General features: G+C 64.6%; 1 protein-coding gene across 1 annotated transcript in view; it reads right to left on the bottom strand.

Annotated features, from left to right (window-relative positions):
- LAMC1 (laminin subunit gamma 1) overlaps positions 1 to 23,152 on the bottom strand; it is a gene marked incomplete at its 5' end in the record, with an annotated part of 82,997 nt that overhangs the window by 15,328 nt on the left and 44,517 nt on the right. The window contains 17 exons of the mRNA XM_051841433.3: positions 596 to 752; positions 1,039 to 1,217; positions 1,928 to 2,070; positions 2,683 to 2,836; positions 3,037 to 3,282; positions 5,285 to 5,473; positions 5,565 to 5,786; positions 7,623 to 7,735; positions 7,878 to 8,067; positions 8,162 to 8,284; positions 8,598 to 8,734; positions 8,815 to 8,913; positions 9,157 to 9,274; positions 9,811 to 9,999; positions 11,662 to 11,828; positions 13,062 to 13,192; positions 16,268 to 16,572. Coding sequence (XP_051697393.3) covers positions 596 to 752; positions 1,039 to 1,217; positions 1,928 to 2,070; positions 2,683 to 2,836; positions 3,037 to 3,282; positions 5,285 to 5,473; positions 5,565 to 5,786; positions 7,623 to 7,735; positions 7,878 to 8,067; positions 8,162 to 8,284; positions 8,598 to 8,734; positions 8,815 to 8,913; positions 9,157 to 9,274; positions 9,811 to 9,999; positions 11,662 to 11,828; positions 13,062 to 13,192; positions 16,268 to 16,572 — 2,862 coding nt within the window. The remainder of the gene's footprint in view (positions 1 to 595; positions 753 to 1,038; positions 1,218 to 1,927; positions 2,071 to 2,682; positions 2,837 to 3,036; positions 3,283 to 5,284; positions 5,474 to 5,564; positions 5,787 to 7,622; positions 7,736 to 7,877; positions 8,068 to 8,161; positions 8,285 to 8,597; positions 8,735 to 8,814; positions 8,914 to 9,156; positions 9,275 to 9,810; positions 10,000 to 11,661; positions 11,829 to 13,061; positions 13,193 to 16,267; positions 16,573 to 23,152) is intronic.

Raw genomic sequence — 23,152 nt, 5'->3', positions numbered from 1 at the left:
CTCCCAGAGCGACACGAAGAGGAGCCCAGCGGACCGTCCAGACGTCTGTGGGCCCTTGCTGGGCCGGCTGCTCCGTGCTGCGTGTGGAGGCCCCGTTCCCTGTCCCCGGATGGCACGCCGGCGTGCTGTCACCAGGGCCGTGCACCACACGGAGGCAGATTGGACAGGAATGTCCTGGCAAGTGCTGATGTCTGCTGCTCATTTCTGCAGGGGCTGGGTGCGGCGTGGTCAGCAGCCCCGTCCAGGCCAGACGTGGAGACCACGGCATTTCCTTTGGGGCTCCTCTCTGAGGCCATGAGGCAGCACAGAGGGAGAGGCCCACTGCCCCACCCCCAACCGTGTGCAATGAAAGCGGACTCCCATAGGACACCTGTGACCGACTCAGTGGCTCAGGACACATGTGGCGCATGTGGCTTGCTAAGTACTTGAACTCTGACAGCTCTGACTGCGTCAGGAGAGCGGCCGCTCACGGCAGCTGAACGCAGAGCCCTCGGGCTGTGCCAGCAGCCACGGCGTGGAACGAACTCCCGTCCACGGAGCCCTGCAGCTAGGAAGGGTCGGTGCAGCCGCCCCGGGGACCCCACCAGCCGCCTACCTTTGACGTCCTGGGCCTCGCGGAGGAGGTCGGTGACCTCCCTCTCGGCCTCCTTCAGCCTGTCCTCGAAGGCCTGGTCCGTCACCGCCTCATCGCCCGTGCCCAGGTTCGCTATGAGGCTCTCTAACTCCTGGAGCCTGGCGCGATGCTCGGCAACCTGAACACAGGGAGGGAAGGCAGAGTCGGAGAAGGGGCTCCCCGTGGCCTCCCCGCCCCAGCCTGACTACCCCTCGGACCACACAGGCTAACTCCCGGCTTCTGAGAGGTTCTCGCACCCTGCGTGGGGCCGGAGCTGCACGCGCACCCCCCGCCCAGGGCCTCACCAGGCCGGACCCCTGGAGAGGCTCGGCACAGCGCCCCCAGGCCCTCCGCCCCCAGGCCCTCCTCTCTGGGTCTCCCTGACTCGCCACCCAACGTGGGCGCAGCGGCTGCAGCTGGCTCACCTTGTCCTTCACCAGCCGGTAGCAGGCCGGGCACTCCTGGCAGCCGGGCCAGGAGCGGTTGTAGAAGTAGTTCTCCTCACACTGGTCACAGCGGCTGCCCACGAAGCCCGGCCGGCACTCGCAGCGCCCGTCCTCTCCACACTGCAGCGACAGGGACCCCTCGGGGTGGCAGTCACAGGCTGCGGGACACAGGGGGCCACAGTGAGGGGAGGGCAGGGAGGCGCAGTGCACCTGCGCCCGCCCGGGCCTCGCCCCCACGGCTGCGCACCAAACCCCAGCATTCCAGTCTGCTGAGAGCAGGCAGACCTTTCAAATGAAGACAAGCCTTCAGGGAAAAAAAGTGCACCCCTGGGGAACAGCACGCGACTTACAAACCCCAGAGACTGCCGACGGGCCTGCGCCGTTCCCTTGAGCTCACCTCCCCCTCGCCTCCCCATGGCCGCCCTTCACTAGGCTGTGATTGGCTCATGTGCCCTGTGCCCTGTGGCTCTGGTTGCGCCCACAGGAGAAGGCAGGCACCCATGAGACAGAAAAGCCAACTGTCCCGGGGAAGACAGCGAGGGGGTGGGGCGGCGGCCAGCGGGTCATCGGCACCCACAGCTGACCCCCTACAGCGCCCACTGAGTACATGGAGGCTCAGGGAACACCGGGAGGCTTGCTCGCAGAAACCGGCACTGGGAAAACCAGGGATCAGAACCCCAGCACGGCGGCTGCCGGGGACCGGAGAAGCGGGGCCCAGGGCTGTGGAAGGTGCGGGTTGCGGAGCAGGCACCTAAGCCCGGGTGGGGGCAGCCGCAGCTGGGAACCAGGCGGCCGGATGGGGCTGGCAGGCTCCTCCCGGACTCAAGGTGCCTGCTGGAATGGGGGGTGGGCGAGGGGCTCTCCTTACGTTTGCAGCCTTCAGGGCCAAACCCGAAGTGGTTGACCTCGCAGCGCTCACAGTGCTGGCCAGTGACGCCCGGCTGGCACTCACACTGCCCGGTGCGGATGTCGCACTGCCCGTCGGTGGAGCCCAGGGCGTGGCAGTCACACCTGAAAGCAAGCACAGGGCGCTCCCAGGTGAGGCCGGTGGGCGGGCGCTGCTGGGCCGTACGGCGGAGACACTGCCTTCCCAGGAGCCATGCACAACCTCTTTTCTTCCTTTTTTTTTTTCTTTTTTTTAAAGATCTATCTATTTGTTTGAAAGGCAAAGGGCGAGAAAGACAGATCTTCCATCTGCTGGTTTATTCCCCAGATGGGCTGGGCCAGCCAAAGTCAGGAGCCTGGAGCTTCACCCAGTCTCCAAGCACAGCCGGGGTCCAAGCACTTCCGCTGCCTCCCAGGGTCTGCATTAGTTCCAGCACAGCCGGAACTCAACCGGTGCAGGTGGGGGCTTAGCCCGCTGTGCCACGACGCTGGGCTCTGCAGCTCCTTCCTAGCCTCGCCTCCACGAGCGCCGTCCCACCCACACTGCGCGGGCACTGCCTGGGTTCGGAAGCCCTGGAGGGCTGACCCCGAGCACCTGAGGCAGCACCCTGCCGTCTGCATCTTCACATGGCGGCTCAGGTGGGTCTGCGCACCCTTCTGGTCCCATCAGCTCCCTGCTGCTTCCCCAGAGCCGCCCCCCAGGGCCTCGCCTGTGCCAGGCACGGGCCGGCACCTCACCTCTCGCAGCCACGCCCGCTCTGCAGGTTGTAGAAGCCGGGCTCACAAGCCCCACAGTCCCGGCCGGCCACGTGGGGCAGACACGCGCACTGCCCAGTCACAGGGTTGCAGCCGCCCTGCTGCCTCAGGGTCCCGTAGGGGTTGCAATCGCAGGCTGAGGTGGGAGACAGAGACGGAGACAGAGACAGAGTCAGGGGAGGCGCCCATGAGCCGGCGCTGCCTGGGTGTGGGGCTTGGTGTGAGGAGAGGCCATCTATCTCACGGGTTTCACCTCAGCTAGGGGAGGTTGCGCGACTGCGTTACAGTCGAGAAAGCGTGAGCCGGTGTGGCTGCCCCGCGGCCCGTGGCCAGTACCTCTGCACTTGTCCGTGGGGCTGGGCGCCAGGGGGTTCCCGAAGAAGCCGTCCTTGCAGCGGTCACAGTAGAAGCCGGCGGTGTTGTAGATGCACTTGAGGCACTCTCCCGTCGAGCGGTCACAGTTGCCAACAGCGTTGGGGTCCACGTTGTCACTGCACTGGCACGGGCGGCACAGCCTCACGGGGCCACCTCTGCCCAGAGGGTCTCCGAAGTAGCCGTCGTCACAGAGCTCACACCTCTTACCTGCGGGGAGATGACGGCAGGCTCAGACAGACGCCGGCAGCGCGACCACGCCGCTGGCTGTAAGCAGACCAGCCCAATCCCCACAGGCAAGGCGGGTGGCGCTGCGGCGGGCGAGGGACCGGGTTGCATCCGGCACTGGCCCGTGCCTGAATTCCACCCGCCTTCCCGTTACACATCCTCCAGTCAGAACTCAGCACAGGGATTACTCAGTGGAGATACAAGGACGTCACAACGACACGGCGCTCTGCTCTGCAGCTGCCTGCCCACTGTCCCTGAAATGCCCCACGGCCCGGGCACCCCAATCTGAAACCGTGACATCCGGCGCTTCTGGCACCAGCACGAGGGTGCTCGGCCAGCAAAGCCAGTGAGGCAGGAGTGGCTGTTTCCAAATCCCACAACTCCGCAAGCGGGTCACGATGGAGCAGACGTGCCAGGTCCCGTGGCTCGTGCTGGGCCACTGGGGGCAGCCTTCCTGAGAGAGCGACGTGTCCACCCAGCCCATGGGCCAGATGCCAGGGGACAGGGAACTGGACGGACCAACAGGCTCCGCCCAGTGGGCCGGGCATGGGGCGCGGGCTGCCCAGGCTTCGGCTGGGTCACCACTTAGGGAGGGAAAAGGCAGGAGCAGCCGGACGCTAATTCTGTGACTCACTGGCCCAGCCACCCGACATGCGTGACAGCCCCTGGTTGGACACTTCCCAGCGATGGTGACGGCGGAACAGGCGGCGGCCGTGGTCTGTCTCGCTTTGCTTACTCTCACGCAGAGGAGGCAAAGCCAGGCCAGAGCCTCTGCACCCCGGGGGCCGCCCTGGGGTCCTCACAGGGCAGGACAGCTCTCAGAGCAGCTGGCAGAGGCAGGCTTCACACTCCCGTGAGTGTGGGCTGGGGACAGGTGCCTCTGTGGATCCCCAGCCCCCTGACCGCACGTGCTGGACGCTGCTGGTGCCTCTGTGGACCCCCGACCCTGACCTCACGTGCTGGACGCTGCCGGCGCCTCTGTGGACCCCCGTCCCCCTGACCGCACGTGCTGGACGCTGCCGGCGCCTCTGTGGACCCCCGTCCCCCTGACCGCACGTGCTGGACGCTGCCGGCGCCTCTGTGGACCCCCCTGACCGCACGTGCTGGACGCTGCCGGCGCCTCTGTGGACCCCCGACCCCCTGACCGCACGTGCTGGACGCTGCCGGCGCCTCTGTGGACCCCCGTCCCCCTGACCACACGTGCTGGACGCTGCCGGCGCCTCTGTGGACCCCCCTGACCGCACGTGCTGGACGCTGCCGGCGCCTCTGTGGACCCCCGACCCCCTGACCGCACGTGCTGGACGCTGTCGGCGCCTCTGTGGACCCCCGTCCCCCTGACCGTACGTGCTGGATGCTGCCGGCGCCTCTGTGGACCCCCGTCCCCCTGACCGCACGTGCTGGATGCTGCCGGCGCCTCTGTGGACCACGTCCCCCTGATTGCATGTGCTGGACGCTGCCGGCGCCTCTGTGGACCCCCGACCCCCTGACCGCACGTGCTGGACGCTGCTCCACTGGCCGGAAGACTGCCAGGGAGAATTTACAAATGACCACTTCCTGTCAAGAACCCTGGGACAGACTCCGAGTGAACCCGACTTGGGGTCCTCATCCTCAAAGTGAACTGTTGCCATCGTCATCTGTGGTGTCAGGCCACTTGGCCACACGGCCTGGACAGCAGCCCAGGGTCCCCATGCCTGTTTTCTCAGCCGTGACTCGGAGGGACAGCAGCACCTGCCCCCGGGGTCCAGGGAATGGACAGCCCAGCCAGATACCAAACACGTGCTGGCCTCTCTCGCTGCCCTCAACCTCCTCCCACAAAGCCTCTGCTGCTCGGAAAATCGCAACCACCAAGCCACACACAAACCCCCAAGCTCCAGGGTCCCGGCCCCGGGTCTCGCCCAGCACGGACCCGAGGGCAGTGGGGAAGGGCGGACTCACCGGGTCTCGCCCAGCACGGACCCGAGGGCAGGGGGAAGGGCGGACTCACCGGTGGTGCCCGTGGGGCAGTTGGTGCACACCACCTCCTTCGTCGTGGGGACCACGGCACAGCTGGAGCTCCCGGGGCACGGGCAGGGCTGGCAGTCGGCGGAGGTGCCCGCCGTCGAGTCTCCGTAGAACCCATCGCCGCATCTCTCGCAGTGGGGACCGGCTGTGTTGTCTCTGCAGTTACACACGCCTGACCAGGGAGGACACAGGCACACAGGTAAACACTGCGACGCATGTCTCCCACAAGCCAGGCCCAGCGGCCGCCACAGCTCGGCCCTCACCTGTCTCGGGGTCACAGGTCTCGCTGTGTCCGTTGCAGGTACAGGGCACGCATGGGCTGTACGGTCCGAGACTCGGGGTTTCTCTTCTGTAGCCCGAGAGGCACGACTCACAGACCTGCCCTCCGTAGCCAGCAGGGCAGGTGCACGACTCCACCCAGGTTGCAGGGGCCCCAGGCCCGGGGCGAGCACTGGCCAGGGTGACGTCATCCAAGTACCCCGCACCTGTGCACAGTGTGGAAACACAGCTAGTGACCTGGCTTCCCCTTCCCAGAGCTCGTGGAAAGTTAGCGACGCGAAAGATGAGCCCACAATCCCGGAGAAGGCCAGTCATCAGTTAATTCACCCACTGGAGCAGAGAATGAGAAACGGTGTCTAGGGGGGCTGGTGCTGTGGCACAGCAGGCTAAGAATCCACCGCAGCGCCAGCATCCCATGGGGCACTGGTTCGAGTCCCAGCTGCTGCACTTCCCATCCAGCTCCCTGCTAATGCATCTGGGAAAGCAGTGCAAGACGGCCCAAGGCCTTGGGCCCCTGCACCCAGATGAGAGATGTAGAAGCAGCTCCTGGTTCCTGGCTTCGGCCTGGCCTGGCTCTGGTCATTGCGGTTATTTGGGGAGTGAACCAGAGGAGGGAAGATCTCTCTGTGTCTCTGCCTTTCAAGTAAATAAATAAACCTTAAGAAACAAAATGCTGTGTAGAACAGTGCGGGGTTCACGGCTGAAACTTCCACGCAGCCCTGCTGACCGTTCAGCCGCCCTTTCACCAGCACAACCCGGAAGAGCGCTGCACAGTCTGGGGAGCCCAGAAGAGGGAAGAAGCGGTCAACTGAGGCAGGAGGCGGAGCCTCCGCTCAGCGGCACATAGGCAGGTGCTGCCTGCAGAGCAAGGACAGGAAGCGAGAGCTGGTGCCCACGGGGGACACTCGGGCTGCACACGCTCCCGCCCTCCCCACCCCGTGGACCATCACAGCCCCCATCCCCCCAGGGGGACGCCACGCCTCAGACCCCCCCACCCCCCGTTTCTGTAGCCACAGGCCCCCGAGACCCTCGCCCCTGGCTCTGGGCTTCTGTAGCCTGGGGCTCGCAGTGTGTTTCACCGAGTTACGAAACACCCCTGGCTGGTTACATAACCGCCTGCAGCCTGACCCCTCTGCCATGGCCTCGAGCCCACTTCACTTCCACGATGTCTGTGTTTGTCCTCGGATCAGACCGGTCTGCACCGGTCAGCGTGCGCCCAGATCAAGACGTCCCTCCGTCTCCCCTCCGGAAACACCCGCTCCATCCTGCTCTGCTCCGTCGCCAAGCTGCCCGAGTCCCGTGAAACTCCCTCACTCTCCACTTCAAGCTTCTCTCCCAGCTCTGCCACCCAGCCCGGGTCTGCACAGCGCCGTGGGCAGCACCCCTCCCACAGGCCCCAAGGGGGCCTCGCACCCCAAACTGCGCCTCTCCTCAGGAGACCCCACATCTCCTCTCTCTAGAGCTTGTGGCGCTTCCGAGTTTGCCCACCACCCCTGCACTCACACCCCATTCACCCACCCTGCACCCCCAGCCTCTGCCCACCATCCCTGCACTCTCACCCCTCCCCCGACCCTGCACCCCAGCCTTTCCCAGGCCAGGCCCCTACTTCTCACTGCCTGTGACACACTTTCATCGGACACCCTCCAACACCAACACACGCACGCAGAGGACGCTACGCTGACGCCACCACGGCTCTGACATCACGTCCCCCACAGCCCTCCCTTGCAGAGAAACGTCCCCATTTCAGAAAGCCCTCGCAGGAGGAGATGTAAAGGCGCGTTTACAAAGTCGTGTTTGCCTGTGGTGACAGGTGTCCACGAGTAATGAAGAATCTCCTCATCCCGTCTCGACATCCGCTGAGCGAGCCAAGTGGGGGTCACAACCAGGCGGCCTGACCCACACCACAGCCGTGTCTCCACCGGCGCCGGCGGCTCCAGGGCCTCGGGAGCAACCGGAGCCAGCACCTCACACGGAAGGCAGGCCCAGCGTGGCTGCGGGCCGCCCCCTGCCCAGGCCTCCTGCCCGCCAGTCCCGGCGCTCACTTCTCTCGCTGTAGGTCCCGCGGATCTTGATGGCCGTCAGGTTGTTGAGGAGCTTCTGGAACTCAAACGCGGAGAGTGCGGGCCGCCAAGGGTACTCGGCCGCTTCGTGGAGCCTGCAGCGGGAGGGCGCGGCCACCGCGAGGGTCGGGAAGCCCGTCTCCCCGCGGGCACCTGCCCTGGCTGCCCAACCCGGTCCCGAGGTCCCCAGGTCGGAGGGCCCCCTTCCCACGCACCCCAGGGCCGGCGGGCGCTCACCTGAAGACGTACTTCCCGGCGGTCTCGCTCGGGTACGAGTTGCCCTGTGCGATGAGGGGCACGGACACGCGCAGGCCGGCCCCCTCGAGCACGACGTCCTCGGCGGAGAGGCGGGTGTCGCGCCTGTCCACGCGGAAGGAGAAGGACAGGTTCTGGCCGTAACTCAGCAGCTGGTTGCCCAAGAACTTGGCTGGAAGACAGATGGGACGTGAGGCAAGGGTGTGAGCGCAGGGGCGGGGGCGGGCAGGCGAGCCCGGGGCTGGCTGCGGTGCAGCTGCACTCACCTGGCGCCACGAAGTACCTGGGGAAGTAGCTGTCTGAGATCACGGAGATGTCCTGCCTCTCCGAGGACCACTCGAGAGAGGCCTCGGAGCCGTCCCTCTGCTCCACACGCCAGCCATCCTGGTCTGCAGGGACACAGGCCGCCCGCTACACCCAGCACACGCCGTGCACCCCGCACGCGGCCCCGCGGCTCTGGATGAGCGGAGCTGACACCCACGCTGCGTTCCGCTTTGTTGATTTACACAGCAGCGGTACTCACCACTCAGCCCCTCGTTCTAAACCCACAAGTCTGCTTCCACACGGAGGAAGCCATGACCTTCAACAGCGCAAGGTGACCCTACTACAAAACCCCAAAAGCCCCCAAGTGAGAGAAGCCCCACCCTGCAAGCATCCTCCCGGAACCCTGCAGGGGAGCTGGGGAGGCGGGGCCGGCGTTACCAGCGTGGAAGGTGGAGGACACGGCGTGCGCGCTGTAGCCCACGGCGCTGCTGCACACGGAGGAGTGACCATAGCAGAAGCAGGGTGTGCAGCCCCCGGGATGCGACGACTCCAGGTTAAAGAATCCAGGTTTGCATCTGAAGGAGATCAAGACGGAGCTGTCTGTCCGTCTCTGTTCGTTGGAACAGGCACACAGAGCACGCGGCACACGCTCTACCTCTCACAGGCGAAGCCCTCCACGTGGTCGCGGCACACGCATCTGCCCGTCTCCACGTTGCACTCCTCGGTGCTGCCCGCCGGGTTGCAGGAACACGGCCTGTGGTGGGGGGGAGCCGGGATAGAAGCAGGGGCGTGGGCGGGAGGGCAGCGTTTTGAGGAAACACGCACAGCATGGGCCGAATCCTGAAGGCAGCACCGTGTGTGTTCAGATACCGATGGCCCCGCACAGACCAGAGCCCTGAGCCCTGAGCCTCACCACAACCTCTGGGGGAAGCGTTCCCGCCCCCGCCTGTAAACTCACGAGCCCTGACACCGCGGCCTTGGGCTGAGCACACGGTACCTGCATCCTGCCTCGGTCAGAGAGTGGAACCCGGGCTGGCAGCGGTCACACTTGTCACCTGTCACGCCTGGCTTGCAGCTGCATCGGCCGTAGCTGTCGCACTGTGTGCTCAGAGAACCTAAGACCCGAGGGGCTGTGGTCAGCCGCAGATCCGGCCAGAAAGGTCGGGAAAGCCCACAGGCAGGGGACGGAGCATCGCCCACCGAGGGCCGTGCTGGGGAAGCTACGCAGTCCCCAGACGCTCTTGGGTGGGGAAAGGTGGACTTCCAGTCAGGACCCTGACCATGGCACTTGGCTAAGCTGCTGGCACTTCCAGTTTGGCCCTGCCCCTCCTCCCCAGCTGTGCTGCAGGCAGAAGCAGCGCGAGTCAGGCCAACTCCTGGTGGAGGGGAAGGGACCGAGTGCCGAGTATCTGGGACACACACCCCTGCTCTGAGAGCAGCTCGGCCTCCGAGGAGGGCAGACTAAACAAGCACAGACCAGCCAGAACCTCGCGGGTCAGGTTCAAGTGGTCCTGCTTTCCTGTTACTAGTTATTTACAGAGCCGCTGCCCCGGCCGCCCCCACAGGGACACACACGGGGCAACTGTCGGAAAGCTCACCCTGGCTGGACGAGGCAGGTGGCCGAGCCCCGGGCACGGGGGTCTGCACTTACCGACCGGGCTGCAGTGGCACGGCGAGCAGGCCTCGCTGTTCCCCAGGCGGAAGAAGTTCTCCCGGCACCTCTCGCAGTGGGCGCCATCGGTGTTGTCCCGGCAGTTGATGCAGTGGCCCCCGTGGCCGGTGGAGCGGTACAGCTCGGGGTCGAAGTAGCATTCCTGCGACCGCCCGCTGCAGTCACAGGCTGTGGGCCGAGGCACGAGAGCGCCGTCAGGGCCTCGACACCAAGCCTCGGGCGGCGCCCGCATCAGTGGCGTGTGTCTGCATCCCCACGACCGCTGCTAGGAAAGGCCCGCCTCCCGGAGCCAGCACTGCCAGCCCGGGGATGCCCGTGCTCGGCCACGGCCCGTCCGGGCAGGTGCTCACATGTGAGAGGAGCCGAGGGCTTCTCTCCTGCAACCTGAGACGTGGGCGCCAAGTCACGCGCAAGCTTCACCTGACCTCGACCTCTCGGGCGTCAGAGGATTCGAACCCGTTCAGACACTGACTTCCGCAGTGCCTGATTCCCGGTGATCCACTCTGGGGGCCCAGGAGCCGCCCACAGATGGGGGCTGGATCACAGGAAGCGGAGGGCGTCCCCGCGGGGCCCTGTCCAGGGCCAGAACCTGCAGGCACTGCAAGCCTGTGTGTTCGGGTGGTCTTCCCAGGACTCCCGACCCTGCCCGAGGCACATGCGGCAGCGTGAGCGCCGAGCAAAGCTGGATCCGGCGCAGCGCGGCTGTTACTAAGGAAAACCCGACTGCCTCTCCTTCCCGGGCAGTTCTTCAAGACCTCGAATCGCCGAGGGCTGCTGGCAGGTCTCGCGGCCCCGGTCCTTCCGAGAGCTTCGGCCCCCTCTCCATCACCGAGTTCCCCTCGTGGGTCTCCTTGTAGCTGTACCCCCGTCTCCCACAGGCCTGGTGCTCTGAGACCACAACGTGGAAGGACCCGGGCCCCTGCTGTCCCCGCCCGGTGGGCACAGGACTGTGGCTCCCTCCCCAGAGGAGGCAGCTGTCACGTCCCCACCGCAGGCCCCCGCAGCCTGATACACCCCCGAGAAGGCCGAGAACGGACTCAGCCCACGCCCACGTCCCCGGCGTGGCAGGCCAGCGGTCAGTTTCGTTTGTTGTTGCTGTCATTTCCCGGACAGGCTCACAGGCGACCCCACCGGGCACAGCGCTCCTCGGCACAGGCGTCTGCAGACCCAGAGGCCTGCCCGGCCACTGGAGCCGTCCTCCCTCGCCCGCCGTGATTCACGGTGCAGGGCCAGCCCCAGGTGGCACAGTGCAGACGGGAGGGCAGGACGTGCGAGCCAGGGCTCAGGGCCGTGGGGAGACTGTGAGAGCTATGTGCAAATCGGGGCTTGTTGCAAGAAAGAAAGGATGAGAAAGGAAGTCTGCTCTGACCAGCTGCAGGGGGAGGCCGTCAGGAACAAGATGCAGGGCTGGGCACCGGGCCTGGCGGTTCAGTGCCACCAGGATGCCCACGTCCCACCTCGCACAGGAGCCCTGCTCCCGGCTCCAGCTTCCTGACGCGGCGGTGATGGCTCCAATGGCTGGGTCCCTGCCGCCCACGTGGGAGCCCAGACCGAGCTCCTGTTTCCTGGCTTTGGCTTGGCCCAGGCCTGGCTGCAGTGGGCATTTGGGGAGTGGATCGGGAGACAGGAATTCTGTATGCCCGGCCCTCTCTGCCTCTCAAACCAATCGCTCTTCAGTGAGATAAAAGGGACAGCCATTCAGAGAAGCCATCTGCTGAATGGTTGTCTCGCTGGCGCCCACGGCGCTGAGGCTCTCCCCGGGACCCGGGCTGCCCGGGCGGCAGGGGCCTCCTCCGGCTGGGCCCCCTCCCTCCAGCCCCCGGCACTCACGCAGGCACTCGCTGGCGCTCTCGGCCGTGGCCCTCCTCCAGGGCCGGTCGTTGAAGAAGGGCAGGCACTTCTCACAGTCCACGCCGTGCGTGTTGTGCCTGCAGTCGCACACCAGCTGGTCCTGCTCATTCCTCACGCACTCGCTGGCGTGGCCGTTGCACTTGCACCTGGGGGGGGGGCGCGGGGCGGGGACGCTGAGGCCCGGCTGCCTGCCGGGGCCCCTCGCGTTCAGTGGGACGGACCCCAGGAAGGTAGAGGTGCCAGCTCTGCCTCTCGGTGGCACCCGCACCTTCTGCCGCGACGCCACCTCGACACCCCCACCTGCAGGTGGAGAGACAGCCCGGCACCCCCTCAGGTGTGTCGGGTGAGCCCCCGAGGGTCGGGGGAGGGTGTTGATACACGACGGCACAGCAGTGCTTCCCTGCCGCCTGCCCGCCAGCAGGCTCCAGGAGAGCTCCAGGCTGGAGCCTGGCTCTCAGCTCGTCCCTACTCTCAGCTGAGCTGACGCTGTGACCTGACGTCCCACACCCACGTCCGTCAGCCCCTCCGATCAGCCCCCCTGCGACCTCCTGACCTCACAAGAGCCTTTGGCCGGCGCCTCCTCCCCAAGCACTCCTGCCCGACACCTGCAGGACAGGCACCCGGCAGGGAACGGCCAGCACGGCCCCACTCCAAGAATCGCACTCGACTTTCCTTTGGCTGAGGCTGCCCCAGCTCTCGCTAGTTTCAACCCATCCAAGGAATTCGCGGGCAAGACGGCTCCTCTGCTCGGGACCCTGTGGTCCACACAGGCACCTGCCGTCTGGTCTCTGGCCACCTAAGTGCCAAACTCTACAAACTGGGCAGGCGCCGGCCGGGCCTGGGTTCGCTGCCCAGCACAGCTCCCGACCCCACCTCCTGCTGACGCACGCCCCGGGAGGCAGTGGTGGGGCTCAGGTGCCGGGGCCCTGCCACGCACACGGAGCCCCGGACTGAGCTCCCAGGCCTCAGCTCTGCCTGGCCCAGCCCTGGCTGCTACGTATTCAGGGTGGGAGGCAGTGCCCAGGAGCGCTCCGTGCCTCTGCCTCAGGTGGAAAAGCACCAAACGCTGCAAACTCACAGCGACTTTCCGCACGCAGGGCTGTGCTCTCCGAGTGTCCGCTCGGGCCTGCCCGCCCCCGGCCGCCTCCGTCCAGTCCTTCCTGTTCCTCCAGGCCTCGCTCCAACCCCACTCTCTACCCGAGCCCGGCACTGGCATGCGGCCCACACTTTTCATCTCGGAGCGACCGCTGCACGGTCTGAGTGAGAGGCGCCCTGCACCCGGGCGGTTGGGGACACCCCCATGGCGCTGGCCAGGACAAGCTGCTCCAGTACAAGGCGGAGTCACGAAGGAAAGCCGGCCCAGGCTCCGGCACACACACCTGCCGCCCACGGCGAAGTCGGAGACGGCGTAGTAGTAGGACTTGAGCACCTTGGGGTCGTTGAACACCTCGTCTCCGAAGGTGTTGAGCCGGTTGAGCGTGACTCTGATGTCCGTGGCTGTCACCCACTCCTGTCAGGAGGAAAAACCCGGCAGAAACATCAGGAGACAGACGGATGGGCAGGGGACAGGCAGTCAGCGTCAGACCCTGCCCTCTCCCCACTCCCTCAGTCTCCAGATGTCGCCTTGTCACTCGGACTCAGAGAGGGACACGCGTGCGCGCTCCCTCACGAAGATCTTCAGGGGAAAAGCGAGCATCTGGTCTGATGGCCTGAGTGCTCAGTGCACGCCCCTCCCCCCACGCCTCTGCACCTGCTGGTCACCACCCACGGGCCTCCCCCACGCCTCTGTGCACCTGCTGGTCACCACCCATGGGCCTCCCCCACGCCTCTGCACCTGCTGGTCACCACCCACGGGCCTCCCCCACGCCTCTGTGCACCTACTGGTCACCACCCACGAGCCTCCCCCACGCCTCTGCACCTGCTGGTCACCACCCACGGGCCTCCCCCACGCCTCTGTGCACCTGCTGGTCACCACCCACGGGCCTCCCCCATGCCTCTGCACCTGCTGGTCACCACCCACGGGCCTCCCCCACGCCTCTGTGCACCTGCTGGTCACCACCCACGGGCCTCCCCCACGCCTCTGCACCTGCTGGTCACCACCCACGGGCCTCCCCCACGCCTCTGTGCACCTGCTGGTCACCACCCACGGGCCTCCCCCACGCCTCTGTGCACCTGCTGGTCACCACCCACGGGCCTCCCCCACGCCTCTGCACCTGCTGGTCACCACCCACGGGCCTCCCCCACGCCTCTGTGCACCTGCTGGTCACCACCCACAGGGCCTCCCCATCTCTGTACCTGAGGGGAAGAGAGAGGGGAAGGGGAAGAGGAAGGGGAGTTTGTCCCCCTACATGTTGTTGTGGTCACTCCTCCCTTGACCGTTCTGCACCGTCTGCCCCTCCCTCAAGACCCTGTGTGCTGCGGGCAGAGGGCAGCAGACCCAGAACAGAAAGCGACAGACCATTACACTGGCCCAGGCCAAGCAGTGCAGCCACGTCGGTCTGGACCCTTCCAGAAATCACCCTCTGTGGGGCCTGCCTTAGCCCTGGGTGTGGAACTGCCCCCGGGCCACTGCAAACCCCAGCAGACAGAGCACTTGCACTGGGCTTCCCACAGTGCCCACCGAGCGGCTGTGTGAATGCCAAGCCCCTGGTGCTGGGAACCAGCTGCCTTCACCCTGATCGTGCAGGTTGGTCACTCCCAACGGCCCCAGGCATGACCCCTCTCCACACTGACCCTGGCCTGCAGGGGACACCCACAGACGTGACCCAGCAGAGGCAGGATAAGTTCTCATGCTCCGCGCCTTGCCCTCACTGGAAGTGTCCACTTCCCTGTGAAGACGGCCAGTCCAGCCTCCTCCAGAGAGAAGACCCTAGCAAGGGGGACCCAGCCCCCAGCCGACCTATCAGGAGTGAGCCCAGGCTAACGCAGAAATCACACCATTTAAATCGTCACCATCAGGGTGGTGCGTCACACTCCAGTTCAGAGCCCCACAGTGAGCCCGTGGGCGCTTCCAGAAGCCGACCCCCAGGCAGCCTGGGATTGGGGCGGGGGGGGGGCCCACGGCTCAGTGCCCTGTTGGCGTCTGAGAGGGAGCAGCACCACAATCCTCCCGGCATGCAGTGCTCGTCACACCTCCCACTGCTGCACCCCCACTGCAGCTTCTCCACGCGGAAGCGCCTCTTCCCAAAGCGCTGGGAGTTAGGGTTTATGGGTTCCTCATCTGTAACAGGGGACAAGGAGAGGGCCGGCGCCGGCTGACCACCTAGGCTCAGCACAGCGTTCAGCACAGGGGAGCGTGGTAAAGGCGGAGACGAACACCGACTGCTGCATGTCGGCACACTCCTGGTAGCTGGTCAGCCTCATGGGCCAGCTACGCACTCTCTGCTTCCTCTAGACATGTGTGGTCAGTCACGTGAGCCAGGTGCACCCTTGCCACTTGTCCTGGACACACGTGGTCAGCCACGTGAGCCAGGTGCACCCTTGCCACTTGTCCTGGACACGCGCGGTCAGCCACGGGAGCCAGGTGCACCCTTGCCACTTGTTCTGGACACGCGTGGTCAGCCACGGGAGCCAGGTGCACCCTTGCCACTTGTTCTGGACACGCGTGGTCAGCCACGTGAGCCAGGTGCACCCTTGCCACTTGTTCTGGTCAGCCACGGGAGCCAGGTGCACCCTTGCCACTTGTCCTGGACACACGCGGTCAGCCACGGGAGCCAGGTGCACCCTTGCCACTTGTTCTGGACACGCGTGGTCAGCCATGGGAGCCAGGTGCACCCCTGCCACTTGTCCTGGACACGCGCGGTCAGCCACGGGAGCCAGGTGCACCCCTGCCACTTGTTCTGGACACGCGTGGTCAGCCATGGGAGCCAGGTGCACCCTTGCCACTTGTTCTGGACACGCATGGTCAGCCACGGGAGCCAGGTGCACCCTTGCCACTTGTTCTGGACACGCGTGGTCAGCCACGGGAGCCAGGTGCACCCCTGCCACTTGTCCTGGACACACGCGGTCAGCCACGTGAGCCAGGTGCACCCTTGCCACTTGTCCTGGTCAGCCACGTGAGCCAGGTGCACCCTTGCCACTTGTCCTCCGCTACAAGAGACACATTAGACACATTCCCGAAAAGCCTCTGCCAACACGCCCTGCTCAGCTTAGCCACAGAAGCATAAGGAAGGGCCCACCCCAGGGAGATGGACTGGCCTCTGTTGCCACAGCCAGAGCCACATAGCCCATTAAGAATGAAACCCAAATCAGTCCATGAACGGCAGAATCCATCTGAGAGAAAGAACAAGAGGACACAGAAGAAGAAAACCCAGAGACCAGGGCCTGGCACAGGTGCCAATGCTCCTGGGTGCCAGCCTGGGAGGTGGTACCAGCTCAGAGAAAGAGGGAAGAGGGGCTGTGAGGAGACGGGCCACATCTGGCCAAATCCCTCGCCAGATGGAGACTAAAGTCAGAGCCGCTCAGGCTTTACAAACCTGGCCGAGCCCACCCGGCAGGACGCACGTGCAGGTGCCCAGCCGCCCTCGTCACCAGCAGGGACTCTGGAGAGCAGAGGGAGCTGCCGCCCACTGGACCTGGGACCCACCTGCAGCACCGGGCTGTTGTCAAAGTTGTAGGCGCTGGGCCTCCCCTCCAGCGTGGAGAAGGCCACGTTGCCGCCGGTGAGCGGGGAGATGTCGCTGAACTCGTCGGTGCACAGGGCCTGCTGCTCGTCCTCGCCCGTGCGGATGAAGCCCCGGCTGGGCCTGGAGTAGGTGTTCTCGCAGGAGCCGCTGTAGTACTGGTAGGGGACCCAGGGCCCGTCCTCCCGCGTGCGCTTGTAGATGGCGAAGCTCTCGGGGCGGCTGGTGTGGAACTTGAGGCGCACATAGGTGATGTCGAAGGCTTTGCCTGTGGGGCAGACGGTCACAGGTGTGAGCCACACGGGTGGACGAGGGACACGCCCATCCCAGGCTGTTTTGGGGCTCAGCAAGGAGAATGCGCACGGTATGAGGCCGCGAGAGCCCACAGGGCAGTTCCCACAAACCACGCAGGCCACTCCCCTTGATGAAGAGCCAGCAGGTAAGAGGGCCCCTGCCAGGCCAGGTCTCAAGGCTGGGCTCGTCTGACCATGCCCTGGTCACCACGCCCTGGTCACCACACAGCACAGGGTGTGTCAGGCACGAGGAGTCATGACCGGTGGTCACTGCCCAGACACGGGTCCCAAGTTCAGCCCCGGTCCCATGACATCCGCTCTGCAGCAAGGTCAACCGTGGTTAACGGTAGGCTCCACAAGGACACGAGGTGTGATGGAAAATCCCGGGCTGGGTCCCAAGTGTGTTCACGCAGGAGGCCACGACCCTATGGGGCAACTTGGTGCAGCCGCCACTGCACAAACACGACCTTCCACATGGGATGCGGCCACACAGGCACGGGTCACACACCTCCCGACAGCCTCTTCTCCACGTTGAGACAGGACGCCCATCTGAACCAGGTGAGGCCACAGGGTGGTGTGGGATGCTTCCGCTACCTGCACATCACACACGCACTCACTCCTCTGCTGTTCCCGGACACAGCCGGGGCTGGCAGGAGGAGGCGAAGCAGACCGGGGGTCCCGCACCCCAGCCCAGCAGCCACACCACAGAGCCCCAGGCAGACGTCCAGAGGGCGGCCTGGCCTGCAGGTGCCAGCCTGGCTCCATGGGCTCTGCGCCTCCTCTCGGAGCTGCCCATGCAGGGCTGGACGTGGACACGGAGCTGGTGGCATCTGTGTGGCGGCTGACACTTCCTCCCTCGGGGCCGCCTCGTGCACAGCCTGAGTTGGCACAGCTGCCAGTGATGACCTGACCAGAGGGATGCGCCCCACCCTTGGGGGCACAGACCTGCCAGGCCAAGGCTGGCTTCCGAGAGGAGGAGGCAGCTAAGCCCAGGACCTGAGGGTGCTCAGAATCCGCACCCGGGGATGGGCTGTCCAGCAGATGAAGGGCAGAGGAGGGCTCGCTCAGGGCAGGCGACAGCGTCATGCAGAGCGGCCGCAGAGAAAGGTGGGAGGCACCGGCCGGAGGGCAGGACAGGGAGCGGCTTCAGCTCCAGGGCGGGGCCCTTCGACAGGCAGTGCGTGGCCACCCTGAACGCTCAGCGGGGGCACGGTGCCTCGGCGGGTCAGGCCACCGTTCGGCATACCCACATCCTGTATCAGATACCTGGGATGAAGCCCAGGGACTCCCCGTGGCGGGAAAGCTGCCTCGTGGCCTCCCGCCGCGCAGAACATCCCAGAACAGACACGGGACAGGAGCCGAGGGCTACAGCCAAGTGAGGGGCTGTCGGCTGCAGAGAGCACAGGGGCTTGGCGGGCACAGAAAAGGAGGGGCCTGGCAGTGTGCAGACGCCGCGGAGCTGTGCCTGTCCGCAGCGGCACCCTCCCCCAGGCCGCGGAGGACAGCGAGCCGAGGGGCCTCCGGTTACCGCAGGGGTAAACAAGGATGCAGACAGGAGGCGGGTCAGGCTGAAGCGACCAGGAAAGACCGTGGCAGTGGCTGGGCTCATCCAGCAGCCCCCTGGGAGCCAGCGCACTGCCCGCTCTCCTCCGCGGGTCCCACTCAGCCCATGTGGACTCCCAGGCCAGCACCTCGCGTGCCGTCACCACCCCAGGGGCGCTCACGGGGACGCATCCCATCAACAGCGGGGACGCATCCCATCAACAGCGGGGACGCCCGTGAGCACGGCTCTGCACGCATTCCAGCCGCCGCACGCTCGGCCCGTCCAGCCGTCCTGCCAGCCCCGGCACATGGAGCCCGACCTGGACCCGCACTGCAGGGCAGCCTTCCACTCCTGCCAAAGCTCTGCCGCGGCCCCTCCGCCTGCACATTCCTCCCATCAACAAAAAGCCTCAAGTGCAGATGTTTAGAGCAAAGCACAGAGAATTAGCGAATGCTTCCGGCTCCCTGCTCCGGTCACACCGCTGGGGGGAGGGGGCGGAGCCCAAGGAGAATCCAGCCTCTGTCCACGCCGGGCCGGCCTGGAATCCTGAGGCCTCCTACGCAAAGGGCTTCTAATCTCAGGGCCGGGGAGGGACTTCCCGTCTGGGGGCCTCGGCCAGGACTGACCGCTAGGAACAGAAGCGCCTCTCTGTGCTGTGCAGCTCGGAATTCCAGGGGCTCAGCCACAGACAATGGAGATGACCAGCTCGCGCCACAGCACCAAATTAGGAAGCCAGGAGCAGAGCTCTCCTGACGGCCAGACCTGAGCGTCCAGATGCAAAACCTTGACCAAAGCAGCTCGAGGCCAGCAGACAGGCGCCTGTTTAGGCTACTAACTGGGGCTCTCCAAACAGTCACCACAAACAGTAGCCAGGGAGAGCAGCTCTTTGGAAACGTTCTCGATTTTGTTGGCATAAGCGCTGGCTGGAAACGGAGTTCCCAGGACAGAGCGTCCAGCTGCACCCCAGCTGCTACTGTTCACCTCGACAGCCGAAGGCACAAACAGAGCCTCAGCAATTAGGATCACTCAGGGCCAAGTTAACACTGACGTGGGAGCCTCGGCAGACACACGCGGTGCAGGGAGCAGGCCCGGGCCACACTCAGCCCTGCCGTTGTCTGCTGGAGGGCGAGGTCGGAACTCACCGCGAGGTGCAAGGCTGACTGCCCTCACGAAGTCCCCCCCGCACGACGCGCTGGAAGCACATGGGGGTGGGGTGCGGAGGACACGATCCAAGGCGGGCGCGTCCCCACGACTCTGCAGACCTTAACTTCTTTTTGAGAAGTTTTTAAGAAAACCTTTGTTTACTTATTTGAAAGGCCGAGAGACAGAGCTAGAAAGACCTCTTCCATCTGCCGGTTCACTCCCAAATGGCCACAATGGCTGGGGTGGGCCAGGCGAAGCCAGGAACCTGGACTCCATCCCGGTCTCCCACGCGGGTGCAGGGGTCCGAGCACCTGGACCGTCCACTGCTCTCCCAGGAGCAGCAGCAGGGAGCTGGGTCAGACGTGGAGCAGCCGGGACTCCAACCAGTGCTCCGGTATGAGATGCTGGCACTGCAAGGCGCAGCCTAACCCTGTGCGCCTCCATGCCAACCCCAACATCAGCTTCTAACTGAACGACCTACAGCGCGAGCAAAGGAACCCACAGTTCGAGAAAGCGCCCCTCCAGGAGGAACAAGCAAGTGGCTGCAGCAGCCCCTGTCCCCAGCACACGCTACAGCGCTTCCTATCACACCCACGTCTCGGTGACAGGGACGCGGGCTGTCACCAAAAACACGCAGAGTGGGCAGATGAAGAAGAGGCAAAGACAACGACATTCTACAGTTTTTGGAAGCTCACAGCATTCTATGCCAAAGGTCTCCGTGAAGACAACGGCCCAGCTAGGACCTCGGAGCGAGAGGAAAGCCACTTGGAAAGAGAGGGCATGAGCGGGGGGGAGGAACCTGTGATCTCTTAGGGGAGCTGGAGTTTTTCCCGAGGAGCAAACTTAGCGTCCAAGCGCAGAACACGGCGCCACTCCCTCCCCGCTGTCTCCAGGCCGAGCAGGCCGGTGGTGCCCACGTGGTGCTACAGGCTTCCCGCCACGCGACCTGACCCAGCAACGCTACAGGAGACGGTGAGATGGCAGGATGTGAGCAGAGAGAAGTCCTAACCCTTGGAGGGTAACTTCAAACAGGTGCAAGTTACTGTCGGCGGCACTGTCCTTTATCAAAACACAAGACAAACGCATCCGAACCTCTGCCGTCTCATTTGATCTCTTCACAAGAGACAGTCCCGGGTGAAATCCCAAGCCGAGGACCTGGGCCCGTGCCTCACCCGCCCTGGGTTCCTGTGCACAGGACTCGGGCCAGCCGATCCAGGCTAGTAGGTCACAGACAGGCCTGGGAGCCTGCGCTGGGCTCAGGCACGCGGCCAGTGCTCACTCCCACTCCCCGAGCTGGGACAAAACGTTCTCACAGCTGCACGAGGCCCAGGTTCCAACTGCAGGGGACGGACTGACGGGAGGCACACTGTCCCCGCGAGAAGCCAAGTTACCAGGGAAACGCAGAAGCAACAGGCAAGGAACACAAGCCACACACACACACGTACAAGGAAAAGGTCGCTGTAACCGCACAGAACACGCTTCCAGGGCAGACACACACGCGTTCCTGAGGTCTGGCTACAGGCTGGCGTTCGCCTGCAACAGAAGCGTTACAGTGGTAAGAGACGACAAGAAAATAACCTGGCTGCCAAGAGAGACTGTAACCGGCAGTCACCGGGGCTGGGGGCGGTGGGCCTCAGACGTACGTAGGGCGGCCTTCTCCCCCACTGTAGCTTCCTGTGCCACATGTGTGACCTTGCGGCTTTAATCGCATCTTCAAGTCAGCTGCAGTCTTCCACCCAGAGCGAGCAGAGGAGGGGGCTGAGCCCCTAAGGGGAGACCCCCACTGTCTCCATGAGCCCCAAACCAATCAACATACAGCATGTGAACCCCGCCCCGTCCAATGGGCACCCCCAAGAATGACCCAATGAACAGAGCAATGCCTTAAAGACCCGGGACACTTCCTCAAAGCCAGGGCCCGCTCGGCCACTCTGCCTGCTCTCCTCTCGGGCCACAGGCTTCACTGACACTTGCCAATCAAATCAAAGTTTCCACCTCTGTGAAAATTGTTTCCCGACTTTTTGTTTCAATACTGAGCTGAGGAAAAAAGAACCCACGAGATTCGCTCCGGCAACGCCTCCCCTCTTGGACCGGTACCACACCCCAACAGTGCCCTCCTCACACATGAGGCGACAACGCTAACCCATAGTGCAGTGCTTATTCAACAGCCACCTGCTGAGCGAACACTCACAAACACCCACCATGACATGCTGACCAGAACATTCTAGTCCATGTGCCAGCAAGTCTCTCGCTCCTAAGGAACCTGCCCCCCAGCACGCAGTCTGTGCCCCCGGCCTCAGAAGGAACAACCACAGGTACTTGGGACATCTTACCGCTAAAATGTCTTTCTCAGGCCTCACGCCACCAGGTCAAGGTTAATGGCCATGACCAGGCTTGCTCAATGCTCAAGTCCAAGCTCAGCCATTCACTGGACACATATGGTTACCAAGCACCCACCACGCCCCAGCCGCTGCTCCCGTCCAGAGGCTGAGGTCCCAGGGTCTGCAGTGCAGCCGGGAGCAGGAGTGAGTAGGGGACAGAAGCAAAAACAAAAATACAAGCCATCTGGGTCAGACGACAGTGGACTGACAGGGACAGGGAGCGTGGGACAAAGAGCGCCACTCACCACAGCATTATATATCTGCATATTAACTACACAGCAGCGTCAGAGGCAGTCTCCCTGACCAGGGAGGTACCAGAGACCCCAGCAAGAAAAACAGCAGTCGGCCAGACGGGCAGAGCACCTCCTGCGGCCCTGGGCAAGCTCCCACCAGCCGGGAGTGTCGGGGTCTGACTACAGCTTCCACCAGTGGGGAGTGTCAGGGATCGGACTACAGCTTCCACCAGTGGGGAGTGTCGGGGTCGGACTACAGCTCCCATCAGTGGGGTGAGTCGGGGGTCGGACCATAGCTCCCACCAGCCAGGAGTGTCGGGGTCGGACTACAGCTCCCCCTAGCCAGGAGCATGGGGGGTCGGACTACAGCTCCCACCAGTGGGGAGTGTCGGGGGTCAGAACTGTAGCACCTGCCAGCTGGGAGTGTTGGGGGAGGGGCAGAGTCGGACCGCAGGTCCTGTAGGGACCTGAAACTTGGTTTTGACGCTGAATGAGGTGAAAACCCACAGAAGTCAACACAAGGCAGCGCCGTGCTCTGCCCTCCCTAGACAAGGGCACCGAGGGCACGCCAGGGCGGCGGCTAGGGGCTCTGCAGTAATCCAGGGAGACAGGGCAGTCTGCCAGAGAAACAGCGGGCAGTGTTGAGTGCAGCTGTACCCGCGGGCAGAACGGACCGGGCTCACGGAGGCACTGGATGTGGACGGAGCACTGGTTTACGCAGCTGCCGTTCACTGAGGCCAGACAAGGAAACCGGCAGTGAATTTAGGACACAGTGAGCGTGGGATGCCCACGGGACGTGAGTGGAGACGTCATGTGGGCAGTATGAGGCACCTGTGCAGCATGGCAGTGGGGAGAACCTGGGGTCACCACCGGCTGTCTCATCTCAAGGTCACGGACTTCTACGGACGGGGCACAGGGAGGACGCGGCCAGGAAGGCTGGAGAGCAGCACCCACCGACGTGGGAAGCGGGGGACAGCAGGGACTCTGGAGGCAAACGCTCCCGCAGGGTGGAGAGAGAGATGCGGCGCTGGCTCCTGAGTGCAGCCGCCCCCGGTTACTGCTGACCTTACGAGAAGCTGGCTAGAATGACCGGGTACGATCCAGACCGTGCGCAGGGCGGGGCAGGAAACAGACAGCTATTAATACAGACAATAAAGACGATTTCCCAAGGAACTGTGCTATGGAGAACTGGGTAGCTGGAGGGAAGAGGCGGCTTCTTAAAGTCACAGCCGCAGCCTGCATTCAGGTGGTGCTGGAC

This window comes from Oryctolagus cuniculus, chromosome 13 (assembly GCF_051225735.1).
Source record: "Oryctolagus cuniculus isolate XC-2025 breed Fujian yellow rabbit chromosome 13, ASM5122573v1, whole genome shotgun sequence".
In the NCBI taxonomy this organism is placed as follows: Eukaryota; Metazoa; Chordata; class Mammalia; order Lagomorpha; family Leporidae; genus Oryctolagus; species Oryctolagus cuniculus.
This window is presented reverse-complemented; position numbering and strand designations above follow the sequence as displayed.